This window comes from Myodes glareolus, chromosome 14 (assembly GCF_982192425.1).
Source record: "Myodes glareolus chromosome 14, mMyoGla1.1, whole genome shotgun sequence".
Classification (NCBI taxonomy): Eukaryota; Metazoa; Chordata; class Mammalia; order Rodentia; family Cricetidae; genus Myodes; species Myodes glareolus.
In genome coordinates, this window is record NC_142039.1 from 63713667 (window position 1) to 63738603 (window position 24937).

General features: G+C 43.1%; 1 protein-coding gene and 1 non-coding gene across 2 annotated transcripts in view; both read right to left on the reverse strand.

The window, feature by feature from the left end:
- Iars1 (isoleucyl-tRNA synthetase 1) overlaps positions 1-24937 on the reverse strand; it is a 50846-nt gene that overhangs the window by 21903 nt on the left and 4006 nt on the right. The window contains exons 2-18 of the mRNA XM_048433006.3: positions 24481-24606; positions 23580-23736; positions 23262-23381; positions 21257-21339; positions 19770-19887; positions 17956-18103; positions 15570-15657; positions 14788-14848; positions 13704-13799; positions 12422-12544; positions 11754-11845; positions 7896-7994; positions 6940-7066; positions 6031-6104; positions 4790-4984; positions 3392-3478; positions 106-189 (exon numbers count right to left, since the gene is read on the reverse strand). Of these exons, the coding sequence (XP_048288963.3) occupies positions 106-189; positions 3392-3478; positions 4790-4984; positions 6031-6104; positions 6940-7066; positions 7896-7994; positions 11754-11845; positions 12422-12544; positions 13704-13799; positions 14788-14848; positions 15570-15657; positions 17956-18103; positions 19770-19887; positions 21257-21339; positions 23262-23381; positions 23580-23736; positions 24481-24599 (1871 nt within the window). The 5' untranslated portion in view covers positions 24600-24606. The remainder of the gene's footprint in view (positions 1-105; positions 190-3391; positions 3479-4789; positions 4985-6030; positions 6105-6939; positions 7067-7895; positions 7995-11753; positions 11846-12421; positions 12545-13703; positions 13800-14787; positions 14849-15569; positions 15658-17955; positions 18104-19769; positions 19888-21256; positions 21340-23261; positions 23382-23579; positions 23737-24480; positions 24607-24937) is intronic.
- On the reverse strand, positions 1852-1981 carry LOC125399590 (small nucleolar RNA SNORA24). Its single transcript, XR_007231725.2, has one exon. It is a non-coding gene; the product is annotated as a small nucleolar RNA SNORA24 (small nucleolar RNA).

Here is a 24937-nt window from a genome sequence, read left to right on the forward strand (position 1 = left end):
CTAACTTCCCATACAGAGAATCAACTCTTAAAGCATAATTATCTAGCAACCTGAGAACGGTGACTCCGGACAGGAGACATACACGAGCAGAGAGCCGCTTCCTACCTGAGGGCATCAGCACCATACTTATTGATGATGGAAACTGGATCTGGGTAGTTCTTTTTCCGTTTGCTCATTTTTTGGCCATCACTTGTAAAACAGAAAGTAGATACCAATTAAATAAGTAAATACAGCTGGTCTTTATATATATATGGATGTAGACCGCATGCAAGCACACAAATGCAAATCGAAAGAAGTGACAGATATAAGCTAGTCTAAGTCACAATGGCACAGTGTTTTTGTTTCTATTTTTAGGTTTTTCTTTTTTCTTTTGGTTCTTTTTGAGACAGAGTTTCTCTGTGCAGCCCTGGCTGTTCTAGAACTCTGTAGACCAGGCTGGCCTCACACTCAGAGGTTCACCTGCATCTGCTCCTGAGTGCTGAGACTGAAGGTGTGCACCATCACCTCCAGGCTTTTGTTCTTTTATATTAAATTTATTTTTGGTACTGTGTATGTATATGTCTTTGATGTTATGTGTGTGAGGCATGGGCCTCTCCTTCCATCTTTATGTGAGTTCCAGGGATCTGAGTCAGTCAAGTTTGCTTAGAAAATGTCTCTACCTGTGGGGCCATGGAATGTCTTTCTAAATACTGTAGTAAGTCTTTATGGAAGTTTCAAGGCAGAATGGAGCAGAAAGATGTTTTAGCGTTTATTTATTCCAGAGAAATTGGGAACAGGGATGGACAGGTAAGTGAGGGAACAAGGTCCTATGGTAGTGAAACCATTTAATGTCATAGCTGTACTGGTGAGAAAGTAGCATGCTTGGATGTGTGTGTGCAGGTGTGTGTGTGCCATGGTGTACGCGTGGAGGTCAGAGAACAACTGGATAAGTTGCTTTCTCCCTCCACCTTAACATTGGTTCCCGGGAATGTCCTTAGGTCACCAGGCTTGCATAGCAGTGTTGTGCCTGCTGAGCCATCTCAGCAGCCAAGGAAACCACTAAAAGGCAGGAATGGGGGTGCAGCTCAGAGCTATCTCAGTACCAACAAGAAATAAATGGAAAAAGAGAGAGAGAAAAGAGCAGAGTTTATAGAGCTTGATGCCTATGTTCAGAATGGGAATTTACCAACTCATTTGCTGTGTATCTTCAGGAAGGTATTTTCTCTATTCCACCACTATTCCACCATTACCAAAAGGCACGATTCCAGAGCCTACATCACATCACTCTGAGGAGTAATGTGCAAGGTACATAGAGGCCTGGCTAAGGAAGCATGTAATAACTGGTATTGTTCTCTTCCTCTTCATGCAGCATATGAAGCAGGGTGTATTTGTGGGCAAATATTCTCTTTCACTAAAAATGTTTGTTTATTGTATGTACAAACATTTTAATAATAGTTTAGAAAACCACACTATCATAGATGTTTTTTTGTTAACTTGACACAAACTAGAATTATCTAAGAAGAAACCAATATTGAAAGTGCCTCCATTGAATGGCCTATAAGCAAGCCCATGCAGCATTTTCTTGATTAATGACTGATGTGCAAGGGCCCAGCTCACAGTGGGAGAGGCCACCCCTGTGCTGGTGGTCCTGGGTAGTATAAGAACACAGGTGGAGGAAGCTATAGGAAACAAGCCAGTAACACCATCATGGCCTCCGCTGCAATTCCTGCCCTGGCTTCCTCCAGTAATGGAGTATAAGATGAAACAAACCCTTCTCTCCTCAAGCTATTTTTGATTATGGTTTTATATCACAACAAGAGAAACCTTAAGACACATGCTCACTAGCTTGGCATCCCAGAAGTTAACAGTAAAGAATATTACTTGTGCAAATCAGAATCTGATACCAACTAAATGCTGACAGCTTAGCCTAAGACAAGAATAAGCTCTTCTGTGGCTTAGAAGGGAGACTGCCATAGCAGACAGGTCCCAAAGATACATGGAAAATTATTGTTTATTTTTAGTAACCAATCTAAGACTACTAATACAATTAAGAAGTAATTCTCCATAGGAGGCGAAGGCCCTGGAAGGAGCCTGGCGTGGTGCTGTGTCACATGGTCTCTGACATCTAGTTTCCTCATGTTACAAAAAGGACAAGAAAATGCCACATGTCAGGAGTGAAACAGATTGAGACACGAACGCTAAAGTACCTTACACATTACTAAGCTAAGTAAATGTACCTCCATTACTAGTGACATCACTAGAATGCTGTGCTATAACTAACACAATCTGGATGTCATGCCTTGTTCTGTCTCCAGGAGGCCTGGCCCACAATGTGGTCTTCCTACTTAAGACACGTGGAACCAAGCAGAGAAGACAGACAAGAGTGTCATTAAACAGGAGTGTAGAGGGCAAGAGGCCTTTATGTTCAGAGATAAACACTAAAAAAAAACAGGAATGTTAAGCACACAAGGTTGTCTCTGCAAGGGAAGGGGTGTGCATGCCTGTTTTCCACCCAGAAGGTTGAGAGTGGATGTAGTTAACAGCCTGGTGATCTGTGCTATCTGTAGGGCCATGTCACAAATCCCCCAGACTATTTTGTTTATCCCAGACTCTCCCTCCCTAGACCTTTATCTTCTTTAGGTTTGTTTCTTAGTCAAGGGAACCCATCCTTAGGGAGACGTCACATATACTTTATAGGCTGATAACCTCTAGACTGTCTGTGTGAATGAGGTCACACCAGATCCTCCTGTAGGCCCTTAAGTACAGAGCCCGTTGTGGTGTAGGTCACATGTACTTTGCGAAGAGCTTTTCCACGTCATCACAATGGCAGCTTTGTTGTGCCCATGGAATTGAGATAACGATCAGGAAACTTGTTTCCAAAGTTGTACTGCACTTCAAAATAAACTGCCCTGTGTCAGACTCTAAAAATCTGAGCTACCCCTAGCTGAGGCCTGTTGACCCCCATTTCTTCCTTGCCTCACATGGATTGTTCCTTTGTGCTCGCAGAGAAACCCACACAGGAGAGGTCACGGAACCATAGCACATACCCGTAATCTCAGCAACTGAGAGCTTAGGGCAGGAGGACATTAAACCTGCCTCTGGAGAGTAAGAAGTCTGAGACAGGTAGGCAAGATCAGAGACTGGTAGATCTCTGTGAGTTCAAGACTAGCCTTGCCTACAAGATTAAATTCCAAGCCAGTCAGGGCTGCCTCAAAAACAAAAAAACAACAAAAACAAGTTTGAGACTAGAAAGAGCGGCACTGGAGCTCAGGGTTGCTGTGCTAAATCCCGCTATTCAAAGAGAAAATGTAGGGAGGTCCAATCAGAACGCGGCTGTGCTGAACATGAATTTCAAGGCTAGAATAAGAGCATCGGGGCTGAAACTTGCCACTACAGAGCGGGGAGCACCTGCCTGGCCAAGATGAGACCGTTCACAATCACGTTCTTGAAGGGTGGTTGTCCAAAGAGGGCTGTGGCCAGCACTAGCAGGGTGTAGAACCTGGAAAACAAACCAACCGACCATGATAATTCGTTAACAGGAAGAGAGGAATCTAAGCAAGGAAAATGTGTATTTATGTCTGACTGGTGGCGCACACCTTTAATCCCAGCACTTGAGAGGCAGAGACAGGCAGATCTCTGTGAGTTCGAGGCCAGCCTGGTCTACAGAACGAGTTCCAGGACAGGCTTCAAAGCTACAGAGAAACTGACTCAAAAAAATAAAAAAAGGAAACGTATATTTATTCACTAGATTAAACTACTTTTAATTTTGATTCACTATACTTCTATATTTTAATTAATTTCTTTGTTTATCTTTTACTTATGAAGTAAGTGGCGGTTAGACAATTTGTGGGAGTTGGTCTTCTCTTTTCACCATGTGGGTCCTGCAAGAGTATCTGACCTGGTGGTAAGCATATTTACTCACTGGGCTACCTGGTCAGCCCTATATTATATATCTTGATAATCATATAAAGTGATAAACACAAATGTATCATACCCATGACAGAGAACTCAAATTAGAATCTGATTGCCAAAACACAATTTCCTTAAAACAAAAATCTGCAGTGAGGAGCCATTGGTAACACTTGCAAAAGCCCCCAGGACCAACAGAGATGCCGGTTGAAAGACAACTTCCTACAAGATCATATTGGACAGGCCATGTGATGGGACAGACCATGTGAAGACCACATACACATGTATTTAGACAAATAAACAAAAACATCAGACAACAACAAAGCCTCCATTAATTTGTTCCTGGAAGACGCTCTAACGGTCACTGAAGTCTGAACAGCTCATTGCAGAACAATAAGGTCCAGTGGAAACCACAGCAGCCGTTCCTTAATACAACCCTGTGGCATCATCAAGGGTGAATGCACTGAATCAGCACCCGGGCCACAAGGTAAACGATCCCTAGTGAGCATGACAGCACTATTTGAACAGGGCACTGGCTAAATGGAACTAGTTCCAAACCCCCCCGCCCCACATACCTGGATTTCTCCAGAATGTTCATACACAGGCTGGACTTAACTTATTTATTTATATTTGGGTTTTTTTTTGGGGGGGGACAAGGTTTCTCTGTGTAGCTTTGGAGCCTGTCCTGGCACTTGCTCTGTAGACTAGGCTGGCCTTGAACTCACAGAGATCTACCTGCCTCTGCCCCCTGAGTGCTAGGACTAAAGGCATGTGCCACCGCCACCCTGCTAGACTTAACTTTTGAACACATTTCTGACCACCTTCCAATTTCTTGCACCCAACCTACTGTCAGACTTAAAGTAAAACCAACAGAAATATCCAAAGAAAAGAAAAGACATACCATCCTCTGGTTTGATCGATGCCTTCAGCAATGAAGTCTGCAGGAAAAGCATCCTCAAACTCTCTCTTGCTCTCAAATGGATAATGAACCTGGGCATAGGGCATACTTCCACTCTCGAACCAACAGTCAAACACCTCAGAGACACGCCGCAAGGCTCCTTTCCCACAGCGGGATGGGATAGTCAGGTGGTCAATGCTGAGAAACAGAAAAGTCACCACCTGTATTCATTGTAAATACAGAAGAACTTGTAGCTGAAATGCCAATCTGACAAGACTGTACTCATGTGTCACACAATAGCATTTTGATAACGAGGGACTACATGTGCAATGGTGGTCCTATAAAGGTGTAACAAAGCTGAAAACTTTCTTTTGGTTAGTGACATGGTACAGGCAAGGATGGGAAGCAAGCAAAACTACTGCACAGCAAGAAGATACAACACATGAAAGTGCGCATGGATCACTGTAGCTAACGATGACCATAAACAACTATGCAATCAGCTTAGGCAATTACTCTATTTTGTTCTAGTTTTGAGACAGGCCCAGGCTGGCCTTGAACTAGCTACATAGCTGTGAACGGCTCTGAACTCTGATGTATCTGCCTCTACCACCTGAGTGTTGATTACTGTAGTCATGTCTGGCTTTTATTTTAAGTACTGGGTGTATACTTACTCCCACTGTAAAACTGTATGCCATGTTAAGCTGCCAACACCCATGTGCATTTCATATATAAGTATCTTGACTATACTAACAGGCCCGAGTCTAGAACCTGTCTGTACCCTCTAGGTTTGTGCAAGCTCACTCCAGAATATTTGGTCAATAATAAATTGTCTAATGATGTGCTTTTCAGAACACACACCTACTAGACAAGTGATGCATAAGCAAAAAAAAGGTGAGGTCTAGTGTGGTGGCGCACACCTTTAATCCTAGCACTAAGGCAGGAGGCAGAGGCAGGTGGATCCCTGTGAGCTCAGGGCCAACACAGTGAGTTCTATGACAGCAAGGATTACTATATTGTGGTAACTTCTCTCCAAAGGCTGAGAACACCAGGAGCCCTCAATCTGAAAGGTCATGTACCACAGTTATCTGACACTTCAACAAGGAGGAAGGACACATCAACACAAACCAACACGGCTGCGCAACAGTGCCATAACAGGCCAGTGTCCTTCCGGCGCAGATCTCTAATTCCCGGTCTTACCAGGGTGAATTACAGCATGGCACTGAGTCAGGTGTTTGGGAACTGACCTCTCTCTGTGGAGATCTGAGACTTTGGTTCCCGATAATTCTTCAAGCTCTGCCACTGATCCGATGCAAACAACCTGTCAAAGAGCAGATAAAAGGAGTCTCAGATGCAAGGAGACTGCGCTGAGGTCACGGAGGCAGCATTCTGATCAGAGCATCAAGAGAGGCTGTGTGCTTCCAGACAGGGAAAGGACTCTACTTAGAGGCACCCATGGCCTTTCTCTGCTCCTCCTTCAGTCCTGACAAGTTTTCTGACCTGGTAACTACACTGCTGCCTCTCAGGTCCTTGTAGGAAATCCACTAGACCTCAGCACTGCTGGTATGCACGGGACAGAAGACTCTGCCATGGAATGGTGTCTGCCTACCCAAGTGTATGGATCTATACTCACATATAAACAAACACAATTCCAGACATTAAGGTATGCAATGTTTCCCTTCACTATTCGTAAGTTCAGTTTAACTTTTTTTTTTTTTTTTTTTTTTAATTGAGACAGAGTCTCAGTATATCCCTCTAGCTGGCCTGGAACTTGTGGAGACCATGCTGGTCACAACGGGCAGATCCTCCTGCAGATCCTGAGTGATAAAATTAAAGGCGTGCATCACATTCAACAGGTCAGTTTAACTTGAAGTTAGTTCTGTAACTTAGTGTTGTAGCGGGGGATAGGGTGAATCAAAGCAACACCCACCCACCATCTAATGTGTGGATTTCACAGGAATAAAGAAATTACTATTTTCCCCCATTTTACAGAATAAAAATTCAAAGCTGCACTTAAATAAAAGTTAGACCCCTAAATAGATTACTTTGCACCATCATGAAGAAAGACAGCAAGAGTCCACACCTTAAACCATACTCATATAACATGACCAAGAACTTCAGAGACACTCAACACAAAGCCATTTGCCCAGTCTCACCTCCTCGAAGTCGTCACTGACCCACAGTGGGATTGGGGTGCCCCAGTATCTATTTCTGGAGATTGCCCAGTCACGTGCATCCTTCAGCCAATTTCCAAACCGCTTTTCTCGTACGAACTCTGGGACCCTGCCACAGACAGAGCACATGACCAGTCATGCAGGAAGAGGAGAAGGTGGAGATGAACCACACCAACACAAGCCTCTGTGGGGCTCTGTGCATACGATCAGCACGTCCTTTGAAATGGCGGCACTAGCACATGTTTGGGATCTTTCTTTTTTGCCTATTTGACTATTCCTGAGGTGGGCTGGCACTTTCAGGGAAGAGCGGCTAGGAAGGACAAAGTTTGTGTAAAGCTAGGGCACAAGACACGCACGTGTACAGCTGAAGTAATGCCTGCTTATGACAGAAGATGTAAGAACTCACTTTTCTTTGTAAAGCGCCTATCAGGAGGGCAAGCACCCAAACTGATTAAGTATAAATAAATGGCTTTGGCAGATACACACTAGTCATTATCATGAAAATTACTAAAGTTAATAGTTTGAGTATAGCCAGGTTGTCTGTTCATCTGTTTCTGAGACAGGGTCTCACTGTGTAGTCCTGGCTGTCCTGGAACTCACTATATAGGGCAAGCTGGTCTTGAACTCAGAGTTCTGCCTGACTCCGCTTCCCAAGTGCTGGGATCAAAGTTGTGCACTACTCTGCTGGCTAAAATGTTTTCCCCAAAGTCAGCTCATCCTGGAAGTCACAGGCAGGTGACACTTGCTATCTCTAGTGAGTTCTCACATCTTCTATCATAAGCAGGCATTACTTCAACTGTATATGCTTCTTTGCTCCTTACACAGAGAATAAGACAGCTACCAATTACAGCAATTAGAGATGGCTAGTTAATTCTGAGGGTATGAACTTTACTCACTACATGCAAAGGGCCGTAAGAAGAAACACGTTTCATGCTCACCAGTAACACAGATCATTGTTCTTCAGTAGCTGGTCCACCATGTGCTCCACTCGCACAAACCAGCTGGGCACCGACTTGTATATGAGGGGAGTGTCTGACCTGGGACCAGAACACAGATGCCGCCAGTCAGACAGAGACACCAAGGGCAAGACTGATTTTTGTTGGGAGCCACCTGGAGGCACAGGTGGTCCTGCAGTTTGGAGGTAGCCACGTGGGGCTGAGCAACCCTGCCTGCACCCTTGCCTGCACATGCTCAGACCAGCAGAATGGCATTAACCAATCAGGACAGCGTTCAAGCTGCTCCACCGTTTAAAAGCAGATGCCTCGGGACCCTACTTCCTCTCTCTAAGCTTTCTCTCGTCCCTGCTCTATCTTCCCTTCCCCCAATTTTCCTCAAGGAAATGCTCCAAATAAAGATGTGACCAGAGAAGGAATTCTCGTTTTTGGTGGCGTTCATTCCTGCGGGACAGGATGGCCCCCCGCAACTGGTGCTCGAAACTCCGGGACGCTGAGGGACCCTGACAACTACGCCGGGGGACCCTGAGAAAGCCCGGGAGAAAAAGCCAAGATCAGACACCAGCACAGAGAGCCTTGAATTTCAGAACTCTGAGAACATGGAGCGGTGAGTGACGTCGGTTGAAATCCCCAGAAAGGGGAGGAAAAGAAATGTAAAAAGGAATTTCAAAGGATAGGCCTAAATAGAAAAGAAAATACAAAAAAAATCAAAGTTAAGGTATCTGAAAGCAACGGGGAAGAAAAATCCCTTAAGTTCAGTGCAGGAGGAATGTAAACAGCAGCAAAAAGGGCGAGGTTTACGGTTGGGAGATCCGCGGCTTCCTCCGTGCGTACTCGCTGATAAGAGACTCGGGGCAACAGTCTCGTAGGGAGGCGAGCTTGATCACTGCCTTCCCTGTTCTTAAAGAGCCACAGAGCTTTTGGAGGTGATTTTCGCCTAATTTTGTTAAGAGAGCTCAGTCTCTGGCTCTCACGTACAAAAAACTTTAATTTTTTGACTGAGAAAGACAAGCTGCTTGATCGTGCTGAGAGTGCTGGCGGCAGCCGGCCCGCCTTTGAGCGGTAATGCCTGATTAAAAACACGGAAGTGGGCCAGGCACGGTGGTGCACACCTGTAATCCCAGCTACTCAGGAGGGAGACGCAAAATTGCACTCTCCAGTGCTAGCTCGTTCGGGAGGCGTGGCCATGCTAACCAGTTGCTGGCGGGAAATTTGCTGGAGTCCTCAGAGGCCTGCGAATAGCCAGGTCGCGGGCAGGCTAAAGTCCGTGTGTCATCAGAGGCTATATGTCCCGGCCTTCTGGCGGGGCTATGGTTTTTGGAGGACTTTTTCAGCACCTGAGCGGACTCGCCTGACTGAGGCGGAAGCTGCATGGTGAGCAGCGGCGCCATAGAAAGCAGAGAGGAGCTGAATCGGCTCTGCGGAAAAACTGTGTTTCCATAGCAACATGGGCGAGCGGGGAGGTGAGTTCCCAGAGAACGGGGCTCTGCGCGCAGGCGGACCGGGCAGGAGAAGCCCCCCCACGGGTGGGCGGATGCCCCCCCTCGCCGGAGCTTGGCGGTGCGAATTCAATGCCTGAGGTGAGGCTGAGGTACAGTTCGCAGTTACGGGATAACCGGCGAGCCCGCGCACGGCCCGGGGCGGAGCCATGCCTTTGGGCCATGCGGAGCGCGCCATAATGGGCTTCAGAGGCGGAGCTGTGGCAGCCGCCGCCTCCGCTGCTGCCGCCCTCAGTCAAGGTCGCCAAGAATTTAGTCAGATAAAACCATTTGTCGCCAAAAATTCAGTCAGATAAAAACATTTATCCCCCCAAACATCGCCCCTTCGTCAGCAGGAAGTAGCCAGATTGATGAGCAACGCCCATTCTCCCTTAAAAAACTGGTCGTGATTATCATAATAAAGGCATGTTTACCTGGTTAACGTATCCTAGGTAACAAAGAAAGGCGGACCTTTTGCCTGAGGCACCTGGTGAGATAAACAATGTTACCTAGAGGTTTTTCCATCTAAATAGGGGAGCTGGAGAGATGGCTCAGCGGTTAAGGGCATTGCCTGCTCTTCCAAAGGTTATGAGTTCAATTCCCAATGACAACTGCTTTGGTTTTTAAACAATAGAGGGGGACTACACTACCAGTGACAGCTTCCCCCAGAGAAAGGATTTCTCTTGCATTCTTTACACTTAATTTTTAATTCAAAATTTTGCTGGTACAGGCAAACAAGATTTGCTTTTTGAAGCAGAGACCTACAGGTCTCTAAGTTCAAAACCAGCCTACTTCCAGTACTGATTGTGCTGAATTTTTACACTGAGAGTTTTTAGTACTCTTAAATGTTAATTTGGGAGGAGAGTTTTGTTTATGTTTTTCTAGGAATGCTGACATACATCTGGATGCCAGCGAGACCGACCAGAGAGATAAAGAAGACGACCCAGTGGATGCTGAGTGTCCTGCTGTGGAAGATTCATGCGGAGGCAGCAGAGATGACCTTCTGGGCGGTGCCAAGAGCAGCTGTTTCACACCATCGACTTGAGCAACACCCTGTGCAACCTCTTATCTCTTACTCTACTTTGCCTTTTCCTTCCTTAGGAATGGGTGGGAGCAGAGATATCCTTGGCATGCTGCGTCTAGGTGGGGACCAGATTGAAGAATAGTTTTGCCTTATTGCTCTTAAAGACAATAATTAGGGGGAGATGTTGGGAGCCACCTGGAGGCACAGGTGGTCCTGCAGTTTGGAGGTAGCCACGTGGGGCTGAGCAACCCTGCCTGCACCCTTGCCTGCACATGCTCAGACCAGCAGAATGGCATTAACCAATCAGGACAGCGTTCAAGCTGCTCCACCGTTTAAAAGCAGATGCCTCGGGACCCTACTTCCTCTCTCTAAGCTTTCTCTCGTCCCTGCTCTATCTTCCCTTCCCCCAATTTTCCTCAAGGAAATGCTCCAAATAAAGATGTGACCAGAGAAGGAATTCTCGTTTTTGGTGGCGTTCATTCCTGCGGGACAGGATGGCCCCCCGCAGATTTTAATTTCTAATTAGCATCACTTCCCCTTGTTCAGCCTTCTGCTGACATTCACATTTACTTTAGATTATATACGTCATATGTCTGGACCAACAAGATGGCTCAGAAGGTAAAGGTACATACTCTCAAGCCCGACGACCTGAATTTGATCTCTGGAATCACCTTTTCTACACATTGTTCTGAGGCCACACAGGCATGCACATAAACATCAAACAAATGAGAAACAAGCACAGATGTCTAAGCTTCCTCATCTCCTTTCAAATGAAACCAAGAAAGACAAAGAAAAAAAGTCGAACAAAATTAGGGGCTGGCGAGATGACTTAGCAATCAAAGAGTGTTGCTGTTCTTGCAGAGAACCCAAATCTGGATCCCTGCACCCTGAGTTCACATCAGCTGGTAACTTCAGCTTACGGAGTACACACACGTCTCTCTCTCTCTCTCTCTCTCTCTCTGTCTCTCTCTCTCTCTCCCTGTTTTTAAAGCCTTAGGAAATGGTTCTTCTGATAGAACGAGGGCAAGGGAGAAAATGTGGGGACAAATTTTAGGACACCGAACATTACATTTTCATCTGAATATTTACTTAAAACCTGGTTACCTCAAGAAATTCCATTATACAATTTCAGAGATGTTTGTCATCTAAAAAGTAAGTAACCACAACACAAAACAGATATGTATGTAAGCCTACATTTTCTTCACAAAATTTCTCTCCTAAAATGGTGTTTCTAAAAACTTAGGACATTGTGGGACAAAGCCCGAACTATGGCGGCACAGGCAAAGCAACAAGTACACCCACAGCCGTGAACCTCCAGGCCAGCAGTCGGCCTCCCCTCACCTCCAGCAGAAAGGGTAGCTGTGAGTGAAGGTGCTGGCCACAAGCAGCCGGTCCTGTTCCTTCAACATCCTAATGATATTTTTGTCAGCATCCTGTTAAAAAAATTAAATTGGCTGCATTAAAACACTCTAGCAAACTTACTGGTATTTCATAATGAATGAAAGTCACAAATAATTAATGTCATTGAGAAATATCTGTTCAGGGGCTAGAGATACAGCTAGAGGGTGGAAAGCTTACCCAGAATAAACAGGCCCCTTGGCTTCCCTCCAACACCATATTAAAAAGCAAAACCAAGGAAACTACTCTGCTCCGTTTTAACTACTTAAGTAATTTAAAACTCTACCTGTAACTTTTCAGGCAGTGAGGTTTAGAAACAGAATCAACAACCTGAGCATAAGAAGGCCGCTCCAGGAAGACTACAGCACAGTTCTCCCAGCTCCTACTGCTGAAGCTCCAGCAAGCCTCCTCATCTAAACACACTAGGCCTCTAGGTGGCTCCTAGCAGCTGATCTTCAGTGCTTAAACAAATTTTTAAAACATCTACATTAATTCTAACAGAACTATAAATAATGAAGATTAATTAGTTGAATAAATTTCGTTACTGGAAAACAAACAAACTGAATAAGTATGATGGAATCAACAACCTTCTATGTACACAAACCACGGACCTTCACGTACTGTCCCACAAAATGTGTTACTTCTTCTGTGAAGCAGCCTGAAGCATCCACAGGGCAAACGGGGGTTGAATCTTTCTGAATGATGTTGAACTCCATACAGACCCGATGGTCATCCTGAGAAAACAGAGAAGGCAGAAGGGCAGGAGGGACTTGAAAGTGTAAGTACACACATGAAGAAAGAGAAAACCTTGGGTTTATATAGACTTGTAAGATAATTTTACAATACTATCCTATATGCATCTAATTAACCTTCTTCTTCTAACTTGAGGGGTCTTAAAGACCACCTATAGAATCTAGGCCTCAGAAAGATGGAACTAGAAGAAGTCATCCTGAGAGAGGTAACCCAGACTCAGAAAGACAAACACAGTATGTACTCACTCACAATTATATATTAGACATGAAGCAAAGTAGATATAGCCAGGCTACAACACACAGTCCTAGAGAGGCTAGGTAACAAGGAAGACAACAAAAATAACCAAAAACAAAAACACAAAACTAAACAAACAAACCCACCAAAACAACAGCAAAGTAAAACAAAAATCCCCCACTGAGTTAAATTTTTTGTTTTGTTTTGTTTTTCAAGACATTTTTCTCTGTAGTGTTGGAGCCTGTCCTGGAATTCACTCTGTAGACCAGGAAGGCCTCGAACTCACTGAGATCCACCTGCCTCTGCCTCCTGAGTGCTGGGATTATAGGCGTGCACCACCACTGCCAAGCTGTCAATTTTTATTTGTAATAATATACATGCATATCTGATGAACGACAGTCCATCTAGATTGAAGACATCTAGGTTGATGGACATATAGCTAGGTGTTCTATTAAGAGACTCCGAAGGATGACAGTATGGATCTCAAGTTAAGCATTTACTGTCACTCAGTAGAGACTCCAGGTGCACAGCTTTCCTAGGTCACAGCATGACGCTTCAGAAGTGAATCCAAAGAGCAATGTTTCATGCAACGGCCGCTGAGCACTTCACTGCATCTGCACATTTAACCTTAGCAAGGAAGCTACCAGAAAGGCAGACAGCAGTATTAGAATTTACAATAGCTCAAGGTTTGACCTGCTTCCAAAAACCAACAAGAGGAATGGGGACTGCAGATGCCAAGTTTTCCATGCTATCTCTGGGGGCAAAGAGCCAAAAAAAAAAAAAAGCTGACTCCACTGGTCTTGGCAATTGGGAGACACTTAATGAGACTGGTGACTCAGCATCCCAGGCAAAGTGGCCACTGCCATTAACTTCCCATAAACACATCTACAAGATTATGCTACTCACAGCACCAAAGTAAGGGGCCTGGTGCACGACTCCTGTGCCTTCTTCATCCTTCACATAGTGGTCAACAAGCACGGTGAAGGCCCCGCTCTCTTTATACTGGAAAAGAAAGATTGCAAAGCCTTAGATGAAACACAGGGAGAATGCCTGGAATTAACTGTTGATCATGTAAATGGAAAAGACAAAATGCAAATTAGGAAGACAATGCAGAAGTGGAGATGGAAGTCCCTGGGAAAAGCTTGGCAAGACAGACTAGTGGACCTGGTAAGCTTCAGGCTCAGCAAGAGACTCTACCTCAGTAATTAAAAGTGGAGAGTAATCAAACACAAACACACATGTGTGCGCGTGCACTCATGTACACATGATGTGGGATTCCCCTCTGTATGCTATGAATACCATTGGTTGAGAAAGAAACTGTCTTGAGCCTGTAATAGAGTAGAATAGAGCTAGGCGGGGAAAACTAAACTGAATGCTCGAAGAAAGGAGGCAGAATCAAGGAGAAGCCATGGAGTCAGACACGCTGGAACCTTGCCATTAAGCCAAGATCCTCATGGTAAGATATAAAATAATGGAGATAGGTTAATTCTTGATGTAAGAGTTAGCTAACAATACACTTTAGTAATGGGCCAAGCAGTGATTTAATTAATACAGTTTCTGTGTGGTTATTTCAGGAGTCTGGGCAGCCAGGAACACACTAGCAGCCTCTTAAAACAAACACACACATACACACACACACACACACACACACACACACACACACACACACACGGGGGGGGGGGACCTGAAAGTGAACTAAATTCAGTAATGACAGAAAAGCAAAGGATATTTTAAATCAGGACATATGTTATAGCAAAATTAGAGATAGGGGAAAGGAAAAGGCCAGTTCAGAGATGTGATTAGCAAGCTGGTCAGTGATAAATACTAATTAATTCAAAGAAAAAGCAATTTTCTAATAATAATGTAGAATTTTGGGTTCAGACACACAAGAACAATATAATAAAGCGGCCATGTAAGTCCCACTCATCACCTTAGTCCTATCATCAAAGAAACGAATGTAGAAAGCACAGCATAACACTTCCAAACTTACCTTAATGAAGTAGTCAAACAATGGCTTATATTTCTTGCCTTTGAGAGAGACTCCAGGAAACCTTAAAAAGGAAGATAAGTCCATAAAGGGAAGCAGTAAGCCAGGGAGATGGTTCAATGAATAAAATGAGAACTAGAGTCTGGATCCCTGAAACACATGTGAAAAGCTGGGCATGATGGTGCTTTCCACCTGGGATTCCAGAGCTGGAGAGAAGGAAACATGGGGATCCCCGGGACTTGCAGATTTAACTTAAACTGGGAGCCCAAGTTCAGAGAGAGAGTCACCTCAAGACTAACAAGGAGAATGACTCAGGAAGACATGTGATATATTTACCTATGGCATACATATGCACACCCGCCCAACATAATGTGCACTTGCACGTGCGCATGTACACGCACACACACACACGCGCGCGTGCGCACACACACACACACACACACACACACACACACACACTGGGATGGAGTGATGGCTTAGAGGTAAAGAGCACTGGCTGTTCTTCTAGAGGTCCTGAGTTCAATTCCCAGCAATCACATGATGGCACACATGCACACACACACGCGCGTGCACACACAAACCCCAATCAATTAAAGTAATGAAGCTATAGCCAGAATAAGTCACTATCGTCTGAGGCTTGCAGTTATTGTCACAAATGCAGAAATTTGTGACTTAAAACATATTTGGTACCTAAAACTCAACTTAAATAGCACAGTTTTAGGATGACGAAGACTTGTCTCTTTTAAAACCGGAGACAGACCACACCTCACTCTATGAACACTCACCTTTCAAGGATCTCATAGTCACTTTCTAGCTTATAGAGGGCCGATAACCTGGCTTCCATTAAAATGAGCAATTTTCCCCTGGCAACATCTATGATAATGAAGGAAAAGAAGATATTAGTGACATTTATACTAGGTGACTATGAAGACATACACCAGGCATATCTCTTGTGCCAAGAAGCTTGTATCACCTGTATCTACTGTTTTATCCTGAACTCACAGAGGATGCTGCAAAGCTAGGGAGCACTGCTACCCAGATGTGTCAAAGACATCAAAGACAGCAGGGTAGGTGGCCATTACTAATTGCATCCAAGTTCACATTGGAAAATTAACCTTTATCTTCTCTTTCTAAAGGTAATATATGTGAATGTAAACAACAAAAAATCCTAACATTAAGTCAGTCATGGTGGTACATGCTTTTAATCCCAGCACCTTGGAGGTTCATCTCCAGCCTGGTCCACATAGTGAGTTCCAGATCAATAAGCACTAAACAGTGGGACCCTGTCTAAAAACTAACAAGCACCTTCCACCCAAACTTAACATTAACAGCTCAGGAAATTCACAAAGCCACAGTTTCTGTGACCTCATCCCCTCAGATGGCTTCACTGCTGTGTCTGGTCACCCAGATGATGTTTTACACAGTTATCAGTGGGCAAGATGTGTTAGGGTCTCTTCATCTTTGGACAAGCATAAGCTGAGACTCAGGTGCTCTTCCCAGCACGTGTGCACTTAACATATTGTGACTACCACCAACAGCAGAAGAACATAAAGACCACTCTCCTCCCTCTCCACTTAGTCAGCACCACTCAATTTATATTTTTAGGGGAGGTACCACAGACTGATTCTAACAAATCAATTAAAACCGAGACGCTGAAACCTCCCACTACAAAGTGTGATACACTAGAACCTGCTAGAGCATGTCATACATGTCCATGGATTACTTTGAAGGACCTTTGTAAAAACCTGCTTTCATCAGTACAGTTAATCACAGAAATATTGTCATATGCAAACTCCACATTTTATATAACATATGACAGGAACGAGATAAAATATCTAAGTATGTAAGTGGGCTGTCTATGCTGTGTGTGTAATGCACACACACGACTTAGATTTAAAAGATCAGAAAGCCCTTAATGTGCCAGACTCACGCTCATGGGTATATAGGAAAGTAGCCCCAATGGCACCATAACCCCCTCAGAGAAGCAGCTACAAGACTCCAGAGCCAAGATCCCATATAGGCAACAGCTGTGGCCAACAGGCATCTCCAGGGTCCAGGAAGAAAGCAAACAGACACCTCTCCCACGCCACACACAAACTCTCTCTTTCTCTCTCTCTCTCTCTCACACACACACACACACACACACACTCACACACAAACACACACAGGCTGGGCAATATTCACCATGCTCCTACACAGACACCTTTCATGCCTTGTCTACCGTGAACAGTGCTGATGCAAACACAGGTGTAACAGCATCTGAACAAGCAAGCACCTGTTTTCATTGCTCTCAATTCTTTTCTTCCCCCCTTTTGTGAAAGAAGGTCTCAGGTAGCCAAGGTTGGCCTCAAACCCTTTATTCTCCAGCATCCCAAGAATGAGGATTTGGGACACACGCTGCCAAACCCAGACAATGCTTTCAATTCCAAGGCAAACTATTAGGTAACTCTATGTTTAACTCCAGGGGAAATGTCATACTGCTTCCAAAGCAGGTATTCCACTGACCCTTGGCCCTGACCAATGTGTTTTTCTCTCTTTTCCTCCGTGTAATTTCTCCAAATATGGAAGCAATATTTGCTCAAAAAAGTATCTACCACCATATTTCATTTAAATCTCTAAGGACATAGTTGAGAATATAAGAATTCTCTAGCACAAAATAGGGAAATGATGCACCAAAATTACGCTAAAATTGGAAATGATAAAAATCTGTGTCACTTACAAACAGAAATGAAACAACTTTCCAGGCTGCCTTTCTTTTCTATCCTTTCCCTCCCCCACCTGTCTAGTTTTTTGTTTTGTTTTTGTTTGTTTGTTTTGGTTTTTCGATGTTTGTTTTGGTTTCTCACATAGCTTTGGAGCCTGTCCTTGAACTCACTCTGCCTCTGCCTCCTTCCTGAGTGCAGGGATTAAAGGCGGGCGCCACCACGACCCAGCTTACCCCTCTAGTTTTGAGACAGGATCTTGCTATGTTTCTCAGGGTTGCCTCAAACTTATAATATTTCCACCAGTTTATTGTGTGCTGAGGCAGGTGTCACCATACCTGCCCTTACAACTTACTTTTAGTAAAATTTTCACATAAAACTGTTTTACCCCCCAAATTAATGGAAGCTTGTATATCTAAATAAAATTCTTTTATCTTTATCAATCACAAGTAACTAGCCCAGCACTTACCTTTGATCTTCACATACTGTATTTCTGGATTGACACACAGGGCAAGATTACTAGGCAGAGTCCAAGGAGTGGTTGTCCAAGCAACTAAGGATGTGTTTTCATCTTCCTCCAAAGGGAATGTTACAAATACTGAAGGATCCTGAACATCCTGAAAGACATTGAGAGAAGGTAGTGTTTTATAAACCTGTAAAGGACGTGATAATAAGGAACCGATCTGAAAGGAAACTAAAATAAATTTTAGGATAAAAATGAGCTCTTGAAAAAAAAACACCTAATATAATTTTTAAAAATTTCATTTTATGGATATGGGTATTCATGCATGTCAGGGAAGTCAGAAGAGGGCATCAGATCCCTTGGAACTGGAGTTACAGACAGTTGTAGGCTGCCAAGTGGGTGCTGGGAATTGAACCCAGGTCCTCTAGAAGAACAGCCAGTGCTCTTAACTAACTGCTAAGCCATTTCTACATTTTTAAAATGTTCTAGCAATTACATTAAAAATGCAGTGTAAGATATCTGGTAACATAAAAATAATGTATCAAGAGGAATAATGAACAGAAGACTTTGGGGACATGAAAGATGGCTTAGCTATTAAAGTCTAAGGGTAACAATAAAAAACAAGAATGAAGTTTTACCATTATACTAATCTGATCTACATTAAGTATACAAAGTTAAACAACAAAACTATTTTGGGAAATAATTATCTCTGTATATTATACTGTATATTTTTATGTGCTTAAAATATTTTATTAAAGGCAGCTGGTGGTGATGCACTTTTAATCACACCACTCAGAAGGCAGAGGAAGGTAGATCTCTGTGAGTTTAAGGCCAGCCTGGTCTACAGAGCAAGTTCCAGGATAGCAAGAACTGTTTTATGGAGAAATCCTATGTCAAAAAATAAACAACAAAAAATTATGCATGAGCCAAGAACAGAGGCAATCAGGAGACAAAAGAAAAATTTAAACAAAATCCCACCCCATCTAACAGGGAAAACACTCTCTACCATGATGATAAAATGCTTCTGAAATATAACAATTTCCAAACTTGGACATGAATAATACTTCCAAAATGTGACAAAACTTTTCAAAATTAGGGTTATATAAATTGGCAAAAGTGAAGGCTGAGTACAGACACATAAGACGTGAGACTGTTCATTTCTCAGAGACTACTTCACCCTCCAGATGACATAGACCAGTCGTGCCAATGACACAAGTCCTGTGCAGCAGAGAAAACATCTAACACAGTTCTGCATCATAGCTCAGCATCTGAGTTAGACTTCCTTCCCAAAACCTTCAACAAACAATACAATTATACCGGGCAGTGCTGGCGCACACCTTTACTCCCAGCCCTCGGGAGGCAGAGACAGGTAGATCTCTGAGTTCAAGGTTCGTGGCCAGCCTGGTCTACAAAGCAAGTTCCAAGAAGGCACCAAAGCTACAGAGAAAACCTGTCTCAAAAAAAAAAACAAACCCCAAAAACCAAACTCATACGTATCAAAAAAGACATAAAGTCACCAAAGGCAAGGTCCCTGAAGAACAGTAGCTGTGAAAAACTAGACAAGAGCAGGCACACAATATGGCCCAAACAAAAAGAACCCATCACATTAAAACACATGATGAATCAATCCAGTGGAAAGAAAATACCCCCATATTAACCTAGCAGAGCCTCCTTGCGACATGTTGCAGCATTACCAGTGCTCAGTAGTGACGGATGTCTGCCACCACCAGTTGAGGTTGGAAATAACTAGCAATGTTCACCTTAATTGTAATCAGTCAACAATCATCATGGGCTAGGCCAACACTGAGCATGTCACGCACCTTGTAATTCTGGTTTGATTCGAAGTTAGAAAGTGGTGTGCCACAAGCAGTGGAGAAAGGCATGACTTTCACGCCTCTGTACACAAGGCCTTTGTCATACAGTTGCTTGAAGACCCACCTGGCAAGTTAAAAGATGGAGCTTTACAACTACAGAGCCAAAACCTGCCTTTCAAAGGCCAACTTTTATACTAACTCCTACAATGTTCTTCTGATAAAGAAGTAGACAAAAAGCAAAAACAAACAAACAAAAACAACAACACATCATTTGGGAGCCTGCTAGTAAAGAACAACGTTTAACATTTAACAGTAGACTAGAAAAGTGTTATTATCAAAGCTCAGTTATGGCTTAGCAGTAGAAAGTATGTCTAGCATGTACAAGGCCTGGGGTTGGGTTTGGGGTGTGGCTAACATCTTCTGATAAGGAATGATGTTCATAGTGGTTAAGAAAGGCTAATATTAGTGCACACTGCCCAGAGCTTATCAACTACATAAATCTGTACCTATCAGCATATAATTTTACACTAAAATTCTTAGAGGTATGATAAAAACAATTTTTACCAACTTTGCTAGCATTTTGGGACTTTTCTTTGGGTTTCTGAAACATTATTTAAACTATGTAACAGGAAGCTTCTAGAAAAGTACAAGCCACATTGATTACAACATTTTGATGAATCCATTAAATTCAAGAACACCAGAGATCAATGTCACCTCAAATTCTCTTGTTGACTGCTCACTTCTCCAGCAACTGGATAACAGTATAACACTGCGCTGGTGGGAATCTTTATTAAATTCTGCTTATCTTGTTTTAAAACTTTCATTGTAGTTGCAATATCCCTAGGGTTCTCTCTCTCTCTCTCTCTCTCTCTCTCTCTCTCTCTCTCTCTCTCTCTCTCTCTTGGTTTTTCAATACAGGGTTTCTCTATAGCTTTGGAGTCTGTCCTTGAATTAGCTCTTTTAGACCAGGCTGGGTTCGAACTCCCTGCGTCTGCTTCCCAAGTGCTGGGATTAAAGGCATGCGACTCCACAGCCCGACAAAGTCTCTCTCTTACTGAGTGGTCCAAGAAGGTCCTGAGCTCATACCCTTGCACCAGTCTCCCACTGCTTCGATAAGTGTGTGCCACTGCCCATAAAAGGATAATGGATGAGTTCCATGCTCTCCCACAGGGCTGAGATAAAGCTCAGTGGTAGAGGAGCTGCCCAGTGTGTAAGGGCCTTGAGTAGGGTCCTCGGCACTGACAAAAGAAAGGAAACAAAAAAACTTCTCTCCTAAAACAGCATTTTTATGAGGGAAAAAAAAATGGGGGTAAATAATTTTGAAGGTTTTAGAAAAACTTATATAGAAGGCTTTTTTAACATATAAAAGATAAACATATTTGTTCTAAAAATCAAATAATAGACTTGTAAACAAACTTGATCAGGCAAGCACACCTCTTATCTGACCAATCCAAGAGAATGTTTATCATTCCTCCAATTTAAAATAAACCTACCAGACTGATTCCATGAATTGCGGGTATAGAGTTTTGTAGTCATTGTCAAAGTCAATCCATCGGCCGAGTCTGGTAACGGTAGACTTGAGAACACAAATGTTAGAACAGTATTAGAGAATGATACCATGACTGTCTTTTACTTTTACTGTCATTACATGACTATTTTGGGAAATCAAAATAATGGTCCAAGTAAACATATTTTAAACAACACATAAAGAAACTAGTTTTCTCAGCACTCATTTCTTATACATAGAGATTGTTATTTATCAGTATAAATATTTACTTAAGTCATTATGCACTTTTGAGGGGGCAGGGGTTCACAATGTTTCTCTGGCTGATTTGAAAGTTGTTACACAAACCAAGCTGGCTTCAAATGTAAAATGATCCCTTTTCTGTCTCCACAGTACTAAAATTATGGATGTGTACCACCATGCCCAGCAGGTATTAATTGCTAAGTCTTTTGCAACCATTACTTGGCAAACATGGAAGAAATGGCTATAGCTAGGAAGGATTTACCAATAGTTGCTAAGAATAATAGCTGAAAGCATCATAAGAAAAAGCATGCTGGGAACAGTATTCCCATGAGATGTTCATTAATGGCGAAGCAAAACTTGCACTTCACCAAGGGAAAGCTAGACAGACGGGCAGCACCTTAATGAAGTAAATGATTAATTGGATATAGCGTATTGGTTCAGAATAGCACTTGTTTAGGTATGCACAATGCCATAGATATAATCAATCCCTAGTAATCTTCCCTCCCTGCTCCCAAAAGTGACAAGGTCAGAAAAGACAAAGACAAGCTAAATGAGTGCTGTATATCGAAGGAAACAAAGAAGACGTGCCAGTGAAGGCAATGCCTGATCCAGGGTAGACACCGCGGTCACAAACATCAGTAGTACAATGGACAGTATCTTGTTAATATTAATTATCTGCTTTTGTGTTACCGAAAATGTCACAGCTGAAAAATGGGAGATGAAGACACAGGGGATCGTTTCATACTAGATGGATGCTTTCGGTAATCTCAAAGTGAATGATTTTTAGAAAAATGGAAAAGCATGGCGGTTCATGTCTTTAATCCCAGTACCCAGGAGGCAAAGGCAGGCAGATCTCTGAGTTCCAATCCAATCAGGACTACAGAGTGAGATCTTGCCTTAAGGTAAAGGGGAGAGGGGCGAGGGGGGAAAAAGGGAGCAGAAAAAAAATTATATTTTAAAAGCAGATCTATATTTAGGCTGAGTTCATGTTATCAGGACTTCCCTCCACTGCATTAGGCAAGAAACTTAAGTTGGGAGAAAACTGAGCTCTGGCTTTCACGCTAATGAAACTGGACTCTTTAAGCCAAAAAACAAAAGGCACTCAGAGTCATGACGGAAGAGCCCTAAGGCGAGCATTGTGGGAGGGGAAACGTAACAGCCTGCATCAGAAGACTATGAAGAGAATCATGTGCTTGTGTGTGTTTGTGTGTGTGTGTCCGGTCAGCACTCAGACTTCTGAGGCCAAAAGACTTGAATGTTAAGCCAGTGGACACAGAACAAAACACCAAGAACACAAGGATATAAATGGAGAAATTGTTAGAGAGGATAATGGTGGGCAAGAGGCCAGAGGAAAACTACAGGAATAAAAAACTAGACACCAAAAGAAAGGCTGGGATTCAGTACCTAATTAGAGCATGGGATTAATGTTTACAGGATAGGAGAATCCAACCCATCTTGTGAACCCCAAGTTCACATGGACAGTCTTACTCTAGGAACCATTTCATAAAAAGCACAAAGGATGCCAGGCAGTGGTGGTGCAAGGCTTAAAACCAGCACTCAGGGGACAGAAGCAGTGAGTTCAAGCCCAGCTTGGTCTACAGAGCTAGTTCTAGGACAGTCAGGACTGTTACACAGAGAAACCCTGCCTCAAAACAAACAAACAAACAAACAAAAAACGTACAAAGGCTGATTAGCCATATCTAGTCCCATCTCAAAACCAAACTATTCATTGTTTTAAACGCCCAGCATACCTTCCACTCAGTAGAGTATCTCATCACAATTGCTCGGCACTGTCTGTTATACTCCGCAATCCCCATTTTGGCCACATCTTCTGGTCCTTTGATCCCCAGTGTCTTATCAATTTCATATTCCTGAAGATATTAGAAAAGATGATTATGTTAACAGCCACACCTTATGAAACAAATACAAGTAAGCCACAACAGAAATCAAAATGGCTAAAAGAAATTAAAAGACTCTACAGAGAAACAAAACAATAAATAATAATATAGACAAGAATTCAATACATTTCTGAAAATCAGAACATAACAAGACAGGAGGCTTAGACATACCACAGGTAAGCCATGACAATCCCATCCAAATCTTCTGTCAACGTGAAACCCACTCTGGTGGGCATATCTTGTAACTATGTCTTTAATTGTTCCTGCGAGTATATGTCCATAGTGAGGCAGCCCAGTTGCAAACGGAGGCCCATCATAGAAGGTATATCTAACAGATAATACGAAATACAATAAGTCATTTTAAAACAGCAAAGATTCAGGACATTTATCTTTGAAGTAGATATCATACCAAAATATTCAGGAGGGTAGGAGGGCAGTCAACGGGACTAGGAAATAGACATAATTGATTAGACATGTACTGGAGATCCTGCTTTCAGAAAGGCCATTCTGACAGAGCTGGGGAAGTGGGGAGGAACTGCGCTTCAGTCATCTGTTCATTCATCATCTCCAAGACATAAGGCAAGTTAAAACTGATCCTGATGAGCCGGGTGGTGGTGGTTCATGCCTTTAATCCCAGCAATCAGGAAGCAGAGGCAGGTGGTTCTATGTGAGTTCGATGCCAGCCTAGTCTCAAAAACAAAAACAAACCAACAACAACAACAACAACAAAAAGACTGATCCTGAGCTACCGCATCAATGAAACAGAGCCACGGACACTAATAATCTAAGATTAGCAGTCTTTACTACGAATAGAGACTAAGGCAGGAAATACAGTAGGAACCACCCAGTAAAGTTTATATTGAGGTGCTAAGTGAAAGCAGAGAGGATAGTAATTTCCAAGAAAGAAAGTGATAAATAAACTTCATTTAGATGACTTCTGGCACCAGGAACTCTCTTGTTCAGTCTTTGCTACTGACTTCCCAGTGTGTAACAAGGCGAGAGACTCAGAGAACTCCCAGGCGCATGAAGGGTGTGCACACTACAGAACTCCATACCACAGAAAGGCACATACTTTGGCTTGCTCTTTGACTGCTTTAGGCACTCCTGGAAGCAGCTATGTTTGGACCAGAACTGCAAGGTTTTCTCTTCCTCAGCAGGAAAACTGATGTTTTCTGGAACCTGTTGGACCATTCTGCTGCTGCAAAGAGAAATCCAATTTGCTACAGTTATAGCAATTCCTAATTTAGGAACAGCAGGCTAACATATCACTAAAGTACACATACACATGACTGGCTATACTGTGTGTGTTAAAGCAAAAGCTTCACTGGGCAATGATGCATATACTACAGAGTTTAATATACTCTTTTAAACTACACAAGACAGCTGGCTCTAAGGGTATTTAAAGGCATAACTACCACCACTATTTATTTCAGAGTATTTTCAGTTCTCCCCACAACCATTAGCAATCACATTTGTTAGTCCCCAGGAACTACTAAATTTGCGGCTAACTCGGTCACAATTTGCCTATC